This window comes from Hyla sarda, chromosome 5 (genome assembly GCF_029499605.1).
Source record: "Hyla sarda isolate aHylSar1 chromosome 5, aHylSar1.hap1, whole genome shotgun sequence".
NCBI classification, from domain to species: domain Eukaryota; kingdom Metazoa; phylum Chordata; class Amphibia; order Anura; family Hylidae; genus Hyla; species Hyla sarda.
The window spans coordinates 190,918,826-190,937,739 of NC_079193.1; the positions used below are offsets into that span (position 1 = coordinate 190,918,826).

At 41.4% G+C, this 18,914-nt stretch overlaps 1 protein-coding gene across 3 annotated transcripts in view; it reads left to right on the forward strand.

The window, feature by feature from the left end:
• RETREG1 (reticulophagy regulator 1) overlaps positions 1-18,914 on the forward strand; it is a 173,222-nt gene that overhangs the window by 141,124 nt on the left and 13,184 nt on the right. For all 3 annotated transcript variants that reach the window (XM_056520939.1, XM_056520940.1, XM_056520941.1), the window contains 3 exons: positions 3,464-3,548; positions 5,600-5,737; positions 15,664-15,731. In XM_056520939.1, coding sequence (XP_056376914.1) covers positions 3,464-3,548; positions 5,600-5,737; positions 15,664-15,731 — 291 coding nt within the window. The remainder of the gene's footprint in view (positions 1-3,463; positions 3,549-5,599; positions 5,738-15,663; positions 15,732-18,914) is intronic.

Below are 18,914 nucleotides of genomic sequence, written 5' to 3' on the forward strand. Positions count from 1 at the left end.
TCATATGGTCAGATGAAACCAAAGTAGAACTTTTTGGTAAAAACACAACTCGTCGTGTTTGGAGGAGAAAGAATGGTAAGTTGCATCCAAAGAACACCATACCTACTGTGATGCATGGGGGTGGAAACATCATGCTTTGGGTCTGTTTTTCTGCTAAGGGACCAGGACGACTGATCTTTGTAAAGGAAAAAATGAATCGGAAGATTTTGATTTTGAGTGGAAACTTCCTTCCATCAGCAAGGGTATTGAAGATGAAACGTGGCTGGGTCTTTCAGCATGACAATGATACCAAACACACCGCCTGGGCAACAAAGGAGTGGCTTTGTAAGAAGCATTTCAAGGTCCTGGAGTGGCATAGCCAGTCTCCAGATCTCAACCCCAAAGAAAACCTTTGGAGGGAGTTGAAAGTCTGTGTTGCCCAGCAAAAGCCCCAAAACATCACTGCTCTAGAGGAGATCTGCCTGGAGGAATGGGCCAAAATACCAGTAACAGTTTGTGAAAACCTTGTGAATACTTACAAAAAATGTTTGACCTCTGTCATTGCCAACAAAGGGTATATAACAAAGTACTGAGATGAACTTTTGTTATTGACCAAATACTTATTTTACCCCAAAATTTGCAAATACATTCTTTAAAAATCAGACAATGTGATTTATGGATTTTCTTTTTCTCATTATGTTTCTCATAGTTGAGGTATACCTATGATGGAAATTACAGGCCTCTCTCATCTTTTTAAGTGGGAGAACTTGCACAATTGGTGGCTGACTAAATATTTTTTGACTCCACTGTACTATACTTTATTGTTTTCACAAATTGTACTGGCTTCAGCATTATTTTGCTTGAAATACCCCTAACAAGAAGTTGTGTAGTTATTTTATTGTAAGTGTGATGTTGTCTCTGCTCTCCAGCTCCTCCCTCCCTCCTGAAATGGTAAATCTTCCTTTGCCCTCTCAGCAGGCTAGGCTGAATCTTGTCTCTAAGGTCAGCCCCTCCAGCGTATATATGACCATCTTTCTGTCACAAACATATTTATCTTTATTGAGACATTTTAGAAAGAATAAAGGGGAGATTTATCAAAACCTGTCCGAGAGTAAAAGTTGCTGAGTTGCCCATACCAACCAATCAGATCACTTCTTTCATTTTTCAGAGGTCTTTTTTCAAAAATGAAAGAAGCGATCTGATTGGTTGCTATGGGCAACTCAGAATCTTTTCCTCTGGACAGGTTTTGATAAATCTCCCCCAAAGTGTGTATACAGAATGATGCCTCGTGCCTTGAACAGTGCCACAGGCAGGTAGGGAATAATCAGACTGTCCTGCTCTGTAGAGCAATGTTCTGCAGCAGCTCTGGGTGGGAAACTGATAGGAGTGCTGTGGAAAAGGAGTAGGCAAAGTGGGAGAACTGTAGTGAAGAGATGAGGGAAAGCATTACATTCTGGGAATTGTAGTACTGAGCAACTGCTCAACCAGGAGATAGCGTTTCTAACTAACAAATAGATTTTTTTATTTATTTTTTGGTGGTTTCAGATCTAGGGCAGACAGGTAAGGAATACTGTATGCTTCTGCAGCATTGTTAGCTTTATTTTACCTGATGTCGGAGTACCCCTTTAACACTTACATAGTTCATAGTAATGTAGCGCACTGCATGACTAAACAAATGTATGTAATAGTTGTAATTATAAGGTGAGCACGCTGATGAGTCAGCTTATATCAGCAGAGAAAAGTAGCTTCATATATTATCCACTTAGTGATCTTATTAGTTTGGGACATGTACAGAATGTATGCTGTGTACAGTTAAAGGACCAACGAACATAAAAGTTAAACAAAAAATAATATTGAAATCTGTAAAATAAAGAAAAAAAAACTGTTTAGTTCCCTCCCCTGTAATCCCTGTTTGTGTCTCTTCTGCATTAGTTGCCTGCACTTAAGCGTAATTTTTGGTAAATAAAGTAAATTGATATTCTAATAAATGTTATATTGACCATCATATGGGAACAAGTTTATTGACAATTTAAGCATTTAGGGTATGTTCACAATGAGGGATTGGAGAGGAATTTCCATGACTAATTCCGCTCGCTTATTCCTCTCCAAGTCATTCAGCAGTGCCAAACCCCATTGATTTGAATCGAATTCCGCTCCTTGGTTTACACTGAGGAATTTCTGCATGCGAAATTCTGATGCAGAAATCCGTTCCGCATGAAGAATGAACATGTTCATACTAGGGATTGACCGATATCGTTTTTTTAGGGCCGATACCGATACTGATAATCGGTGGAGGTTAGGGCCGATAGCCGATAACTTATAACCATATTCCGGTATAAGTTATCGGCTATTTATCCCCCCTCGACACCGCTGCAGATCATTGATTTAAAGTGGGCGCTTTAAATCAATGCACTGCAGTGGCTTTTGCGGGGCCATAGGCCGCCGCCACCACCCGCTTCTCTCCCCCTACCTGTCAGGGTGGTCCGGGCCATCCTTCCTTCCTGTAGCGTCCGGCGGCATTCCAGGGGGAGGGTGAACCGGTCCGGGCTGTCCTTCTTCTCCGGGGGTCATCTTCTCGACTCCGGGCAGGCTCTGGCCTAGTACACTGCATAGACACCGCTGCGCAGTGACGCCCGTGCGCAGCGACGCACCTGACGACACGGCGTAGCTGCGTCTATGCAGCGTACTAGGCCGGAGCCTGCCCGGAGTGGAGAAGAGCACCCCCGGAGAAGGACAGCCCGGACCGGTTCACCCTCCACCCGGAATGCCGTCGGACACTACAGGAAGGAAGGATGGCCCGGACCACCCCCATTACGGGTAAGTTTAATTTTTTTTATTGACTCGGAGGGTGGGGGAGGGGCCCGACCGGTATAGCGGTATGGGCAAAAATCCATACCGGTATACCGCCCAGCACTACGGTGGGGGGTGCGACGCGGTGCGGTGGGTCGGGGGGGCGGTCGCGGTGCGGTGGGTCGGGGGCGGTCGCGGTGCGGTGGGGGCGGTGCGGGGGACGGGACATTATGGGCTTATCGGCAAGGTAATTGCCGATACTGATAATGCCCAAAATCGTGATTATCGGCCGATAATATCGGCCATACCGATAATCGGTCGATCCCTAGTTCATACGCAATGTAATTTTTTTTTTAACCGCAATGTAAAAAAAATTTTGGGTCAAAACACGTTTTTGTGCGTAATTTGCGTGGAAATTTCACGCAAAAAAAAAAGGGAAATTCTAATTGGTGGTTGTCATCCAGGAAAAAAAATAAATAAATCTGTTTCCTCCTATATTTCTCTTGTATTCAGACTAAAGAGTGAAACTTTACATTCGGGTCATTAGGGGCCTGTGCCTGTCCTGTCCATGCTCCCATTTTGACAGTTTGCCAATGTATACATGCCACAGAAGGCACAATTGAGGTGTGATCCCAGCCTTATGTGGTAACAAGATAACCTTTATCATAGTCATATCTTGTTTGTATTTTTGCAGTTTTGCCTCTTGGTCTGCAGTGTATGCACATTTTTCATTCTATTGGGAAGCTACATTCCTGGAGTTGTCCTCTCCTATTTCATATGTAAGTATCTACAGTATGCACATAAGTAGCCTGCATATTGAATACTATAGAGCTATTTAGTACATGTTTGTATGACAATGTAGTAACAAGGTCACCATTTGTAATATTGTGATCCAGATACATTTGCTGCTGCCTCCTCCCTTTTCTTTACTAAATCAAATTTTGTAATAATGGCATTGATGGAACTCTGCATTGGAACAGGTTCTCATTGAAGTATTTTACAGCCATGGCCGTAAATGTTGGCACCCCTGAAATTTTTCTAGAAAATGAAGTATTCCTCACAGAAAAGGATTGCAGTAACACATGTTTTGCTGTACACATGTTTATTCCCTTTGTGTATATTGGAACTAAACCAAAAAAGGGAGTAAAAAACAAACAAATTGGACATAATGTCACACCAAGCTCCAACTGGACAAAATTATTGGCACCCTTATCTTAAGTGGTTGTACACCCTTTGGAAAAAATAACTGAAATCAGTCGCTTCCTATAACCATCAATAAGCTTCTTACACCTCTCACTTCTTACGCCAGAATGTTGGACCACTCTTTCTTTGCATACAGCTCCAGGTCTCTCTTATTGGAAGGGCGGCTTTTCCCAACAAAAATTTTAAGGACACTCCACAGGTCTTCAATGGGATTTAGATCTGGACTCATTGCTGGCCACTTCAGAACTCTCCAGTGCTTTGTTGATATCCATTTCTGGGGGCTTTTTGATGTTTGTTTGGGGTCATTGTCCTGCTGAAAGACCCAAGATCTCGGACGCAGACTCAGCTTTCTGACAGTGGGCTGTACAGTGCGACCCAAAATCCATTGGTAATCCTCATATTTCATGATGCCGTGCACACATTCAAGGCACCCAGTGCCAGAGGCAGCAAAACAGCCCCAAAACATCATTGAACCTCCACCATATTTCACTGTAGGTACTGTGTTCTTTTCTTTGTAGGCCTCATTCCATTTTCGGTAAACAGCAGAATAATCTGCTTTACCAAAAAGCGCTATCTTGGTCTTATCTGTCCACAAGATGTTTTCCCAGAAGAATTTTGGCCTACTCAAGTTCATTTTGGCAAAATGTAGTCTTGCTTTTTTATGTATCTTTGTTAGCAGTGGGGCCCTCCTGGGTCTCCTGCCATAGCGTTTCATTTCATTTAAATGTTGACAGATAGTTTACGCTGACACTGATGCTCCCTGAGCCTGCAGGAGAGCTTGAATATCTTTGGAACTTGTTTGGGGCTGCTTATCCACCATCCAGACTATCCTGCGTTGACACCTTTCATACATTTTTCTCTTCTGTCCACGCCCAGGGAGATTAGCTACAGTGCCATGGGTTGCAAACGTATTGATAATGTTGCACACTGTGGACAAAGGCAAATCAAGATCTCTGGTGATGGACTTTTAACCTTGAGATTGTTGATATGTTTCCACAATTTTGGTCCTCAAGTCCTCAGACAGTTCTCTTCTCCTCTTTCTGTTGTCCATGCTTAGTATGGCACACACAGACACACAAGACTCATTGAACTTCTCTCCTTTTTATTTGCTTTCAGGTGATTTTTATATTGCCCACACCTGTTACTTGCCCCAGGTGAGTTTAAAGGAGCATCACATGCTTGAAACAATCTTATTTTTCCACAATTTTGAAAGGGTGCCATTTTTGTAGTTTGATGTGACATTATGTCCAATTAGCTTTTTTTCCTCCCTTTTTTGGTTTAGTTCCAATACACACAAAGGGAATAAACATGCGTATAGCAAAATATGTGTCACTGCAATCCTTTTCTGTGAGAAATACTTCATTTTCTTGAAAAAATTCAGGGGTGCCAACATTTACGGCCATGACTGTATATACCATATTTATTTTATGATATGCAAGAGGGATGTTTTTATCTGTTAAATGTTAGAGGGATTTCCTGTGTAAGTCTACATTATTGTGTACAAAAAGTTTTTAATTTAGTTAGTTTGTATGTTTTTCAAGATCGTTGCTTGCTGTTAGGGAATGAAAACTGATTTTGAAAAGATCCAGAACATCATTGAAAAATACCTTTTATGTTTTATATGCAGTGGTGTGTGCCTTCTTGTGTCCATTATTAAAATGCAATGAAATTGGACAGAAAATGTACAGCAAGCTGAAGCCAGTTCTGCAGAAACTGGAGCTTGGATTGCAGTTATTTGTGAGCCTGTTGATGAAAGCCAAATCCAGTAAGTGTACTGTGTTTTATAAATCAACAAATAGCCCAGAACTACACAGAGAAACATTCTGAACTTAGAGGATAGTGCATACTATTCTGCACTAACCACAATAAGGCTAGGTTTCCACGTTTTTTTTCTGGCAGTTTTTGGAATACTGCCACTGCAGTTTTTGAGCCAAAGTCAGAAGTGGATCCATAAGGGAGGAGAAGTGTAAGTCCTTCCTTTATATGTCCTATTCCTTTTGAATACACTTCTGGCTTTGGCTCAAAAACTGCAGTGGCAGATATCCAAAAACTGCCAGAAAAAAACCAAGCGGAAACTTAGCCTAATACTACAGTATTAGGTAATCTCCCTCAAGTGATGGTTTAGGTGCGGTAATTACCACTCCATGTGCAGGTACTGTTGTTTTGTTAGAGGTAAACCAAATAGTCATCATTTCCCTAAAATACACAGATATTACCTGCATATTAACCTTTACAAGCAGAAAGACATTGGGTTAGAGCAGCACCATCATGCTGTCATCAGCTGTCTAGATTTCCTGCGGTGAGCTAAGGGTCTTGTACATGCCACAAACAGCCACAAAAGAATTGTACTTGTAAAAGTAGTGATTATAGCAGTCAATATATTTTCAACAGTAGCTAAAATGTGACTATTAAAGGATTATTCTGAGATTTATTTTTCTTTAAAGGGAGTTTGTGACATTGAATCAATGCAATCCAATCTGTAGGCACTGTGTTATAGAGCAGAAGAAGCTGCATAGATTGATATACAGTGGGGATCAAAAGTTTGGGCACCCCAGGTAAAAAATTGTATTAATGTGCATAAAGAAGCCAATGAAAGATGGAAAAATCTCCAAAAGGCATCAAATTACAGATTAGACATTCTTATATGTCAACAAAAGTTTACACTTTCAAAATAACAGAAAACAAAAATGGCGTCTGCAAAAGTTTGGGCACCCTGCAGAGTTAATATCTTGTACGGCCCCCTTTGGCAAGTATCACAGCTTGTAAATGCTTTTTGTAGCCAGCCAAGAGTCTTTCAATTCTTGTTTGAGGTATCTTTGCCCATTCTTCCTTACAAAAGTCTTCCAGTTCTTTGAGATTTCTGGGCTGTCTGTCACGCACTGCTCTTTTAAGGTATATTATGTTTCGATTATGTTGAGGTCAGGAGATTGTGAAGGCCATGGGAAAACCTTCAGTTTACGCCTCTTGATGTAATTAACCGTGGATTTAGAGGTGTGTTTAGGATCATTATCCATTTGTAGAAGCCATCCTCTCTTTAACTTCAGCTTTTTTACAGATGGCATCAAGTTAGCACCCAAAATTTGCTGAAATTTTATTGAATCCATTTTTACTTCTACTCGTGAGATGTTCCCTGTGCCACTGGCTGCAATACAACCCCAAAGCATGATTGATCCACCCCCATGCTTAACAGTTGGACAGAGGTTCTTTTCATTAAATTTTGTTCCCCTTCTTCTCCAATCGTACCTTTGCTCATTCTGGCCAAAAAGTTCAATTTTAACCTCATCGATCCACAGAACTTGTTTGCAAAATGCATGAGGCTTGTCTATATGTTCATTTGCAAAGTTCAAATGCTGATTTTTGTGGTGAGGACGTAGAAGAGGTTTTCTTCTGATGACTCTTCCATGAAGACCATATTTGTACAAGTATCTCTTTATAGTGGAATAGTGTACCACAACTCCAGTGTCTGCCAGATCTTTCTGGAGAGATTGTGCAGTCAAACGTGGGTTTTGAATTGCATCTCTCACAATCCTGCGAGTTGTTCTGTCTGATATTTTTCTTCCAGATCTTGCTTTAACTTCCACTGTTCCTGATGACCGCCATTTATTAATTACATTCCGAACAGAGGATATTGACATCTGAAAACGTTTTGCTCTCTTCCTATAGCCTTCTCCAGCTTTGTGAGCGTCAACTATTTTCAGTTTCAGATTTCTAAACAACTGCTTAGAAGAACCCATGGTGCTGATTGTTGGGCAAGGTCAGATGAGTCTGGGCATTTATAACCTTTGAGATTGACATCACCTGGTCTTCCCAGATGATGATTGAGAACAATCCATGACACTGGCAGGTCTCAGATTTGCAAAGGGGGCAGTGCATGCTATAAATTCTGCAGGGTGCCCAAACTTTTGCAGACGCCATTTTTTTTGTTTTCTGTTATTTTGAAAGTGTAAATGATGGAAATAAAATCTTACTTTTGTTGACATATTATAAGAATGTCTAATCTTTAATTTGATGCCTTTTGGAGATTTTTCCATCTTTCCTTGGCTTCTTTATGCACATTAATACAAATTTTTACCTGGGGTGCCCAAACTTTTGATCCCCACTGTATATAGTTTTGTCAGAAAAATTCCAGGATAGCTTGTCCTTTATTTATGTATATCTCTGCTCATTCTGGGCTTAGTAGTCTTGTGGGCAGTCCTATTCAGTGACTGAGGGCTATCTGTGTATAAATATGTTTATAGAGAAAGCTGTCAATTACTGAATAGTACTGCCCACATGACTATGCAGCTCAAAATGAGCAGAGATTTACATGAATTAAGGACAAGTTATTTTGGAACATTTCTTACAAAACTATATATCCCAATGTCACTGCTGTTCTCCCAAAGCTAGTCCTGTTGCCCAGCGCTTGCTGTCTTTGGGGTTGGCGCATGTACTACCTGCTTAACCAATCAGCAGCTGTACCAGTGTCCTGCCTCATCTCATGATGGTACAGTGCACATGGCAGCCCCAATCACAGCAAATGCAGCAGCGGAAGTGAGGAAGTTAAATACATGTTTTCTTCCAGGCTGAGCATATTTAAAAAAAAAAAAATGAAATACCCCTGTCATTTTAAAAGGAACCTGTCAGCTGTATTCGACACTGAGAGCTGCAGACACTTTTAGATAGCTGTTAGAGTATAAAAGCAAACTACCTTTCCTGGAAACGTGAAAAGACCATAGGATAGAATAATTGGTATAAACTTACTGCTATTACCGTGGGTCTGATAATCAGGAGTTGTGTTAGATATTCTAGCACAGTTATATTTTGACATTGGGCTCTTAGTGATCCAAAACTGGTGATCACCACTTTATTGATATATGTTCATAGTATGCGGTTTTGTAATAATTATTATTTACTGTATTTATACATCTATTATAAGTTTTCCATTGCTTTTTATCATTATGGGTTTACTACAATTACGTACCCGCTACTTGCACATATTGACATTATACTTCTATTGACATTATACTTCATAGTACTTCTATTGCTGATGCCAGTCATTTTGCACTTATGATCAGTTGTACCACCGTTTGGATTGCAGTCTGTTATGTCCCGTTTGTAACAGTTTGTAACTTCAACTATTTGAAACCGTTTGTAACCGCTTTACCCCGTTATTGCATTGTTCCGTTATATCTAAGGTTAATTGATGCCATTAGGGGCGGTTCCTTTCGGGTCAATTCTCTGCTGGTTTGCTCATTCTCTCATATAAATGGGCACTTGCCCTGTACACATTGTCATGATTAAGGGCTATGTTTTTAGCTTGAAACGTGTTGACGTTTTTTTTTTTTATTTTGTTTACGTTATGTTGATTTTGTTCTTTTAATGCATAACCATTAAATGTAAAGTGTTATCCTACACTTTGAATCTGGGAGAGCTGGAAACTATCCTATGATCTTTTCAAGTTTGCAGTTACGGTCAAGTTCCATGCTCCCCCCATACTTTCAACACGGGTCCAACATACAAATATTACCTCTGCTAGTGGTGAGTTGCAATTTTTTTCTGCTGTGTACCTTTTCTGGAGACAGTGGTGGTAGCCAAACTTATAAAATTGCCTTTTTATTTCTCATCATTGGTGAGTTGCTGATAAGAGACAGCCTGGGGCTGGGGTGTGAGGGTGAGCGAGGTAATGTGACAGGTTGTGGCACTTGTATAGCTCACACCTGCCTCCTTGACACTTGGCCACATAAAAGGTACAGTTTGCTTTTATACCCTAGGAGCTATCCAATGGTATCTGCAACTTATAGAAGCAAATAGAGCTGACAGATCCTCTTTAAGCTGGTTATATACAGAGACCAAACCCCACCAAAAGTTTGAACCTTGTAAGGTCATCATAAGAACAGTGTGGAGATTACTAGTCTGTGAGGCAATTGCTTTGTTAGTACAAATTGGTTGTTGAATAATCTTTTCATTGGAAATTCCTCATGTGAAATCTAAATAACCAGGACATCACATGCTTCTGCCACATTTCTTGAATCAGGGTAAGCAGTAAAAGTGTCAGGGATTTTATATAGACATTTCTTGGAATTAAAACATCATCTTAACTGTAATAAATACCAATATATATTATATTGTGAGCAGAGGCGATTCTCTGGAAAGTAAACAGAAGATAAACATTTCAGGCAGAGCACATAATATCAGCAAGAAGTCATAAATGTCCAGGTCACACTCGAAAAAGATCTTGTTTACTAGATTCATGCAGAGAGGCAGAAAAAAGACCTGGAAAAGGCGCTGCTGTTGCCAAAAGATGTAGAATAAACCAAAACCAGAGATGAAGTAGTACAAAACACTGGAGGTTTATTGTAATAAAACAAAAAACATGGATTATGCGTTTCGGGGGAGCCACCCCCTTCTTCAGATCAGTATACATGACATAGATACAAACAGGTTATATATAGGTATGAAAATGGCGCCCAAAATGAAGTGAAAGGGGCCTTACACAATCACAGTGCATTCTGAATATATTGGTAGTCATTAAAAACACATATTTAATATGTCATACATATAAACATAGTAAAATCAAGCATATGATGTGCATATAATAGTAAAGCACACTGTCATAATGATAAGAACAAACATAGGTTGGTGTATAGTGATTCTTCAAATGTATGTAAACATCCGGATTACAGCTGTCAGGTGTGAACAGCGGTGCGCTGCGATCGCAGTGTGACTGGATCGCGTGCCACTGTGTAGCGTGTGGTTGCTAAGGATGCGTCACCAGGGGGCGAGGACCGCGTGACCTGTGGTGGCCAATCAGCCCGGGACCTGCTCCGTGCATAGAAAGACAGCGTTTGCTGGTAAGCTAGTGGGACAACGGAGGGTAAGGCATGTTTAGCAGCGCTGGAGATACACAGTGGGCTAATTTACATATTTAACAACGCTGTAATATACGGGCTAACTTGGATCTATCCACTCATCCAGTTTCAGCCCTATACTATTATTACGTGGAAAGAGGAGTGGTCCTGGCACCAGCTACCTGCTGCTGTTCAAACCATGATACTTCACCGGAGGTCGAATGTTATCCCTGGAAGTCACACCTGTAGCCCGTCTGGTGCTATACACGCTGTGCAATGTGGTACAGTCATATATTATTGGAAGAACAGAGGGGGAGCACTCACCAGGTTCTTGAAACAGGGACTTCTTTAATTCACTGGAATGGTGAAAACGGGTTTACAAGCAGGGGAGTTGGAACACATACAAGCTGGCGACGGACCATTCTTGCGCCGGAGCGCTTCGTCAGGCCGGCCTGACGAAGCGCTCCGGCGCGAGAACGGTCCGTCGCCAGCTTGTATACCCCCGCATGTGTTCCAACTCGCTCCCCTACTTGTAAACCCGTTTTACTATTATTATTGTTATTATTATTATTATATTCTAATGCAGATTTTTATCATGTTCCTTTATTTAATTATTATTATCCTTTGCGCACCTTTTACCGTTACCGTATAGGTCTGTATATGTTCTATGGGGGAGATTTATCAAAACCTGTCCAGAGGAAAAGTTGCTGAGTTGCCCATAGTAACCAATCAGATCGCTTCTTTCATTTTTCATAGGCCTTTTCAGAAATGAAAGAAGCGCGCTGATTGGTTGCTATGGGCAACTCAGCAACTTTTCCTCTGGACAGGTTTTGATAAATCTCCCCCTATAGGTATATGTAATTATTATGGGTATCCTGTATATAGCATCCATAAATGATGCATATAATGCATCATGTATTTTTTTTTTATATATTTTTTAAGTTTCTGTATAACTTCAGGACTATATAATTACTCATAGAATATAAATGCCCACTGTGGTTCTTCAGCGCTGCCAAATATGTCAAACAGCCCACTTTGTGTCTCCAGTGTTGCCTAATATGCTAATTTGCCCTCTATGTATCTCCAACGCTGCCCAATATGTATATTAGCCCACTGTGTATCTCCAGCACTGCCAAACATGCCTTAACCTCCGTTGTCCCGCTAACTTACCAACAAGCGCTGTTTTTCTATACACGGAGCAGGTCCCGGGCTGATTGGCCACTACAGGTCATGCGGTCCTCGCCCCCTGGTGATGCGTCTTTAGCAACCACACTACACAGTGGCACACGACCCAGACTCATTGCTATTGCAGCGCACCGCTGTTCACAACTGACAGCTGTACTCTTTTGTTTTATTTATTTATATAGCGCCTACAGATTCCGCAGCGCTTACAATTATGGGGTACAAACAAAGACAAGTATCAGACATTACATTACACAATAACTATTCAAACAAGAGGTTTGGGGATATGTTGAGGATATGTTGAGGCCAATTAAAGAATGTTATAGGCCTGTCTGAAGAGATGTATTTTTAGGCCACATTTGAAACTATGGATGTTGTTGTTGAGTCTGAGGGATTGAGGGATAGCATTCCAGAGAACCGGTGCAGCACGAGTGAAGTCTTGGAGACGGGAGTGAGAAGTTCGGATAATAGAAGATGTTAGTGTGAGATCATTAGCAGACCGGAGAGAACGTGTAGGATGGTAGACAGAGGTGAGAGAGGAGATGTAGGGAGGTGCAGCATTGTGGAGAGCTTTGTGTATGAGACTGAGGATTTTGTACTGTATTCTGGACTGAATTGGTAACCAGTGTAGTGACTGGCACAGGGAGGAGGCGTCTGTGTAGCGGCTGGAGAGGAAGATGAGTCTGGCTGCGGCATTAAGGATGGACTGGAGAGGAGAGAGTTTGGAGAAAGGAAGGCCTATTAGTAAAGAGTTACAGTAGTCGAGGCGGGAGTGAATAAAAGCAATAATGAGAGTTTTAGCAGTTTCAGTAGTGAGCGGATTCTGGAAATGTTTTTGAGATGCAGGTGATAAGAACGTGAAAGAGACTGAATATGGGGAGTGAAAGACAGATCAGAGTCAAGTATTACTCCAAGACAGCGAGCCTGCTGCCTGGGAGTTATGGTAGTACCACATACCGAGATGGAAATGTCAGGGTAGGTACAGTATCAGTTGATGGATAAAAAACAAGAAGTTCTGTTTTAGAAAGATTTAGTTTCAGATATAAAGAGGACATGATGTCTGAGACGGCAGAGAGACAGTCACTGGTATTCTGTAGGAGTGCAGGGGTGATGTTGGAGGAAGAGGTATAGAGTTGGGTGTCATCAGCATAGAGGTGGTACTGGAAACCAAATCTACTGATTGTTTTTCCAATGGGGGATGTGTAGAGTGAAAAGAGTAGAGGACCCAGGACCGATCCCTGGGGAACCCCGACAGCAAGGGGAAGAGGAGAAGAAGTAGAGCCAGAAAACGAGATGCTAAAGGAGCGGCCAGAGAGATAGGAGGAAAACCAGGCGAGATCAGAGTCCTTGAGACCGATGGAGCGGAGACTACTGAGGAGGAGTTGGTGATCCACAGTGTCAAAAGCCGCAGACAGGTCCAAGAGAATCAGTAAAGAGAAATTGCCATTTGATTTGGCCGTCAGAATATCGTTAGTGACTTTGGTTAGGGCCGTTTCTGTGGAGTGAAGGGAGCGGAAACCAGACTGTAAGGGGTCAAGGAGAGAGTTCTCGGAGAGATAGCGGATAAGGCGGGAGTAGACCAAGCGGTCCAGGAGTTTGGAGATAAAGGGGAGATTTGAGACTGGTCGATAGTTGGCTGCACAGGACGGGTCCAGAGATGGTTTTTTCAATAGTGGGGTTATGATAAAGTGTTTGAAGGAGGAGGGAAAGACCCTTAGAAGAGAGTGAGAAGTTAAAGATTTTAGTTAGGTGACAGCTGATCGCAGGAGAGAGAGACTGGATGAGGTGTGAAGGCATGGCGTCACTAGAGCAGGTAGTGGGGCGGGCGGGGGAGAGGAGCCTGGAAACCTCATCCTCCGTTACAGGCTCAAAAACTGAGAGTGATGAAGAGGAGACGTGGCTGGGAATTGGATCAGAACTTTTAGGGGTCTGGGAGAGGATTTCATCAAGAATGTCATTGAAGTATTTGGCCAGGTCTTCAGCACAGAGATCAGTGATTGGGGTCTGTACTTTAGGCCGAAGGAGAGAGTTGAACGTGTCAAAAAGGCGTTTTGGGTTGTTAGACAGAAAGGAGATGAGGGAGGTAAAATATGTTTGTTTGGCGAGATGAAGAGCGGAGTAATAGGATTTAAGCATGAATTTATAGTGCAGATAGTCTGAAGAAGTCTTAGTTTTCCTCCACAGACGTTCAGCACACCTAGAGCATCGCCTGAGAAAGCGGGTTGTTAGCATGTGCCAGGGTTACTGCCGTCTATGTCAGGAGGTTCGTGTTTTAGAGGGTGCCATTTGATCCAGGGTAGACTTTAGGGTGTCATGGTACTGCTTGGCTGCTAGATTAGGACAGGAGAGAGAAGAGATTGGTGATAGTGAAGATTGCAGAATGTCTAAAAATTGACTGGTGTTTATGGCACGCAGGTTTCTGTATGTGTACAAGGTTGGAGTGTCTGGAAGAGCATAGGAGTTACTGATAGAGAAAGAGAGAAGGTTGTGGTCAGAGAGCTCAAAAGGAGAATTAGTGAATTTAGAGACAGGGCAAAGTCTAGAGAAGATCAAGTCCAGTGTATTCCCATCCTTATGTGTGGGAGAGTCAGTAAGCTGTGAAAGGGCAAAGGAGAAGGTTAGAGACAGAAGCCAAGAGGGAGAAGAGGAGATTGGGGTATCAATGGGGATATTAAAATCACCCATGATGAGTGTAGGTGTTTCTGAGGAAAGAAAGTGAGGGAGCCAGGTGGCAAAATGATCCAGGAACATTTGGGGAGAACCAGGAGGACGATAGATGACCGCCACTCTGAGAGACAATGGGCGGAAGAGCCTGAGGGTGTGGATCTCAAAAGAGGGAAATGTGAGTGAGGGTAATGGGGGGGATGACTTGAAAAGTGCATTGTGGGGCTAGAAGCACCCCAACTCCTCCACCATGCCTGGTGTCAGGATATACTCTGGATGTTTACAGCTGGAGACCGGATATGAAGAATCTCTATACACTAACCTATGTTCGTTCTTATCATTATGACAGTGTGCTTTACTATTATATGCACATCATATGCTTGATTTTACTAGGTTTATATGTATGACTTCTTAAATATGTGTTTTTAATGACTACCAATATATTCAGAATGCACTGTGATTGTGTAAAGCCCCTCCCACTTAATTTTGGGCACCATTTTCATACCTATATATAACCTGTTTGTATCTGTCATGTATACTGATCTGAAGAAGGGGGTGGCTCCCCCGAAACACGTAACTCATGTTTTGAAATCTCTGGTTCTGGTTTATTTTACATCTTCTGGCAATAGCAGTGCCTTTTCCAGGTTTTTTTCTGCATCTCTGTATTGTTCCATTCAGGACGGGTTCTCCACTTCCTGCGACCTCAGGCACAGCAGTTGTTCCGGCATACATTGTAACCCATTACGTGGGTTGATGCCCAAGTTTTTACTTGCTCCAAGCTGAGTGGCCATTACCTAAGGGCTCCCTATGCCCTCTGCTCTTATACACCAAAATTTCTTAGCGATAATACACTAGGCACCCTTGCATTGGTCTCTTTTTTCTTCCATATTAACAGGCTGTTTACTAGATTGTATTGTATCATATGCACAAATGTGACTACAAATCAAAGAATTGCAAATGACTAAATACTTAGAATTTAAAATAAGCAATTAAAATATATATATATTCATTTCTACAGAAAAAGAAGTAGAAACAATTTCAGCAGCAGATGACAGTGAATTGGAGCTTTCCTCATTGTGCCCTCAGGTGACTATTACCCTGTGAATCTTTATAATATGGAGGAGACTATAAAGTATGCATGTAGCTACATTTCAATTGGCTGGCACTTTATAGTCAGTAAATAAGTGCCTGTTTGGTAAGATCTAGGTTAGAATTCTGGATTTGTATCCAGAAATATACTTGTATGAACATGTGGTAAAACTATGTCCGAACTATGAAAATATAAGTCCAAAATTGCGTATTTTTGGTAACTCTGTACACCCTAAAAAAATGTATAAAAGGTGATCAAAAAGTTCCATCAAAACAAAAATGGTACAGAAAAACTTCAGATCAAGACGCAAAAAATAACCCCCATATATATCCACGTATACGGGGGGAAAACAGTTATATGGGTCAGAAGATCACAATGTTACACATACTAATTTTGGTGCATGTAGCTATAATTTTTTTAAGTAGTAAAATAAAACCTATATAAATTAGGTATCCTTGTAACCGTATGGACCTACAGAATAAAGATATGGTGTCATTTCTACCAAAAAATTTACTGCATAGAATTGGAAGCCCCCAAAATTTACAAATGGCGTTGTTGTTTTTTTAAATTTTGCACCACAAATATTTTTTTTCTGATTTTGCCATAAATGTTTTGGTGAAATGATTGATGTCATTATTAAGTACAATTGGTGGTGCAAAAAAATAAGCCCTCATATGGGTCTGTAGGTGCAAAATTGAAAGTGTTATGATTTTTAGAAGGTGATGAGGAAAAAACGGAAATGCAAAAATTGATAAACCCTGCGTCCTTAAAGGGTTAAATATTCAAAAAAAAATTAAACAACCATATTACAAAGGTTCTTTAATTTTCATCAGTAACAACATATAAAAAGTTTTTGAATCTAACAGTGCCCATTTAACCCCTTAACGACGCAGGACGTATATTTACGTCCTGCGCCGTCCCCCGCGATATGAAGCGGGATCGCGCCGCGATCCCGCATCATATCGCGTCGGTCCCGGCGCTAATCAACGGCCGGGACCCGCGGCTAATACCACACATCGCCGATCGCGGCGATGTGCGGTATTAACCCTTTAGAAGCGGCGGTCAAAGCTGACCGCCGCTTCTAAAGTGAAACTTAAAGTATCCCGACTGCTCAGTCGGGCTGTTCGGGACCGCCGCGGTGAAATCGCGGCGTCCCGAACAGCTGATCGGACACCGGGAGGGCTCTTACCTGCCTCCTCGGTGTCCGATCTACGAATGACTGCTCCGTGCCTGAGATCCAGGCAGGAGCAGTCAAGCGCCGATAATGCTGATCACAGGCGTGTTAATACACGCCTGTGATCAGGATGAGAGATCAGTGTGTGCAGTGTTATAGGTCCCTATGGGACCTATAACACTGCAAAAAAAAAGTTAAAAAAGTGTTAATAAAGGTCATTTAACCCCTTCCCTAATAAAAGTTTGAATCACCCCCCTTTTCCCATAAAAAAAATAAAACGGTGTAAAAAAATAAATAAATAAACATATGTGGTATCGCCGCGTGCGTAAATGTCCGAACTATAAAAATATATCATTAATTAAGCCGTACGGTCAATGGCGTACGCGCAAAAAAATTCCAAAGTCCAAAAAAGCGTATTTTGGTAACATTAAAAAATGAATTAAAAGTGATTAAAAAGTCCGATCAAAACAAAAATCATACCGATAAAAACTTCAGATCACGGCGCAAAAAATGAGTCCTCATACCGCCCCGTACATGGAAAAATAAAAAAGTTATAGGGGTCAGAAGATGACATTTTTAAACGTATAAATTTTCCTGCATGTAGTTATGATTTTTTCCAGAAGTGCGACAAAATCAAACCTATATAAGTAGGGTATCATTTTAACCGTATGGACCTACAGAATAATGATAAGGTGTAATTTTTACCGAAATATGCACTGAGTAGAAACGGAAGCCCCCAAAAGTTACAAAATGGCGTTTTTTTTTTCGATTTTGTCGCACAATGATTTTTTTTTCCGTTTCGCCGTGCATTTTTGGGTAAAATGACTAATGTCACTGCAAAGTAGAATTGGCGACGCAAAAAATAAGCCATAATATGGATTTTTAGGTGGAAAATTGAAAGGGTTATGATTTTTAAAAGGTAAGGAGGAAAAAACGAAAGTGCAAAAACGGAAAAACCCTGAGTCCTTAAGGGGTTAACCTGTTAAGGACCAAGGGCGTACCTGTACGTCCTGGGTCCTTTCCGCAGGACCACGGCTGTCGGGACCCGTGGCTATTAGCGCATGGCACTGATCGCGGTGCCGCGCTATTAACTCTTTAGATGCTCTGTTCAAAGTTGATTGCCGCTTCTAAAGTGAAACCAAACTACCCCCGGCTAGCTCAGTGGGCTGTTCGGGACTGCCGCGGTGAAAACACGCCGTCCTGAACAGCTGTAGGACACGAGGAGGGTCCCCTTACCTGCCTCCTGGTGTTCGATCGCCGAATGACTGCTCAGTGCCTGAGATCCAGGCATGAGCAGTCAAGCGGCAGAATCATCGATCAATGGTTTCCTATGAGAAACCATTGATCAATGTAAAAGATCAGTGTGTGCAGTGTTATAGCCCCCTATGGGAGCTATAACATTGCAAAAAAAAAGTTTAAAGTTAAGAAAGATCATTTAACCCCTTCCCTAATAAAAGTTTGAGTCACCCCCCTTTTCCCATTAACCCCTTAAGGACCCGGGGTTTTTCCGTTTTTGCATTTTCATTTTTTCCTCCTTACCTTTAAAAAATCATAACTCTTTCAATTTTGCACCTAAAATTCCATATGATTGCTTATTTTTTGCGCCAGCAAGTCTACTTTGCAATGACATCAGTCATTTTACCCAAATATCTACGACGAGACGGAAAAGAAAAATCATTGTGCGACAAAATTGAAGAAAAAACACAACATTGTAACTTTTGGGGGCTTCCGTTTCTACGCAGTACATTTTTTGGTAAAAAAGAAACCTTATCTTTATTCTGTAGGTCCATACAATTAAAATGATACCCTACTTATATAGGTTTCATTTTGTCGTACTTCTGGAAAAAAATTATAACTACATGCAGGAAAATGTATACGTTTAAAATTGTCATCTTCTGACCCCTATAACTTTTTTATGAGGGCTCATTTTTTGCGCCGTGAGCTGAAGTTTTTAGTGGTACCATTTTTGCATTGATAGGACTTATTGATCACTTTTTATTCATTT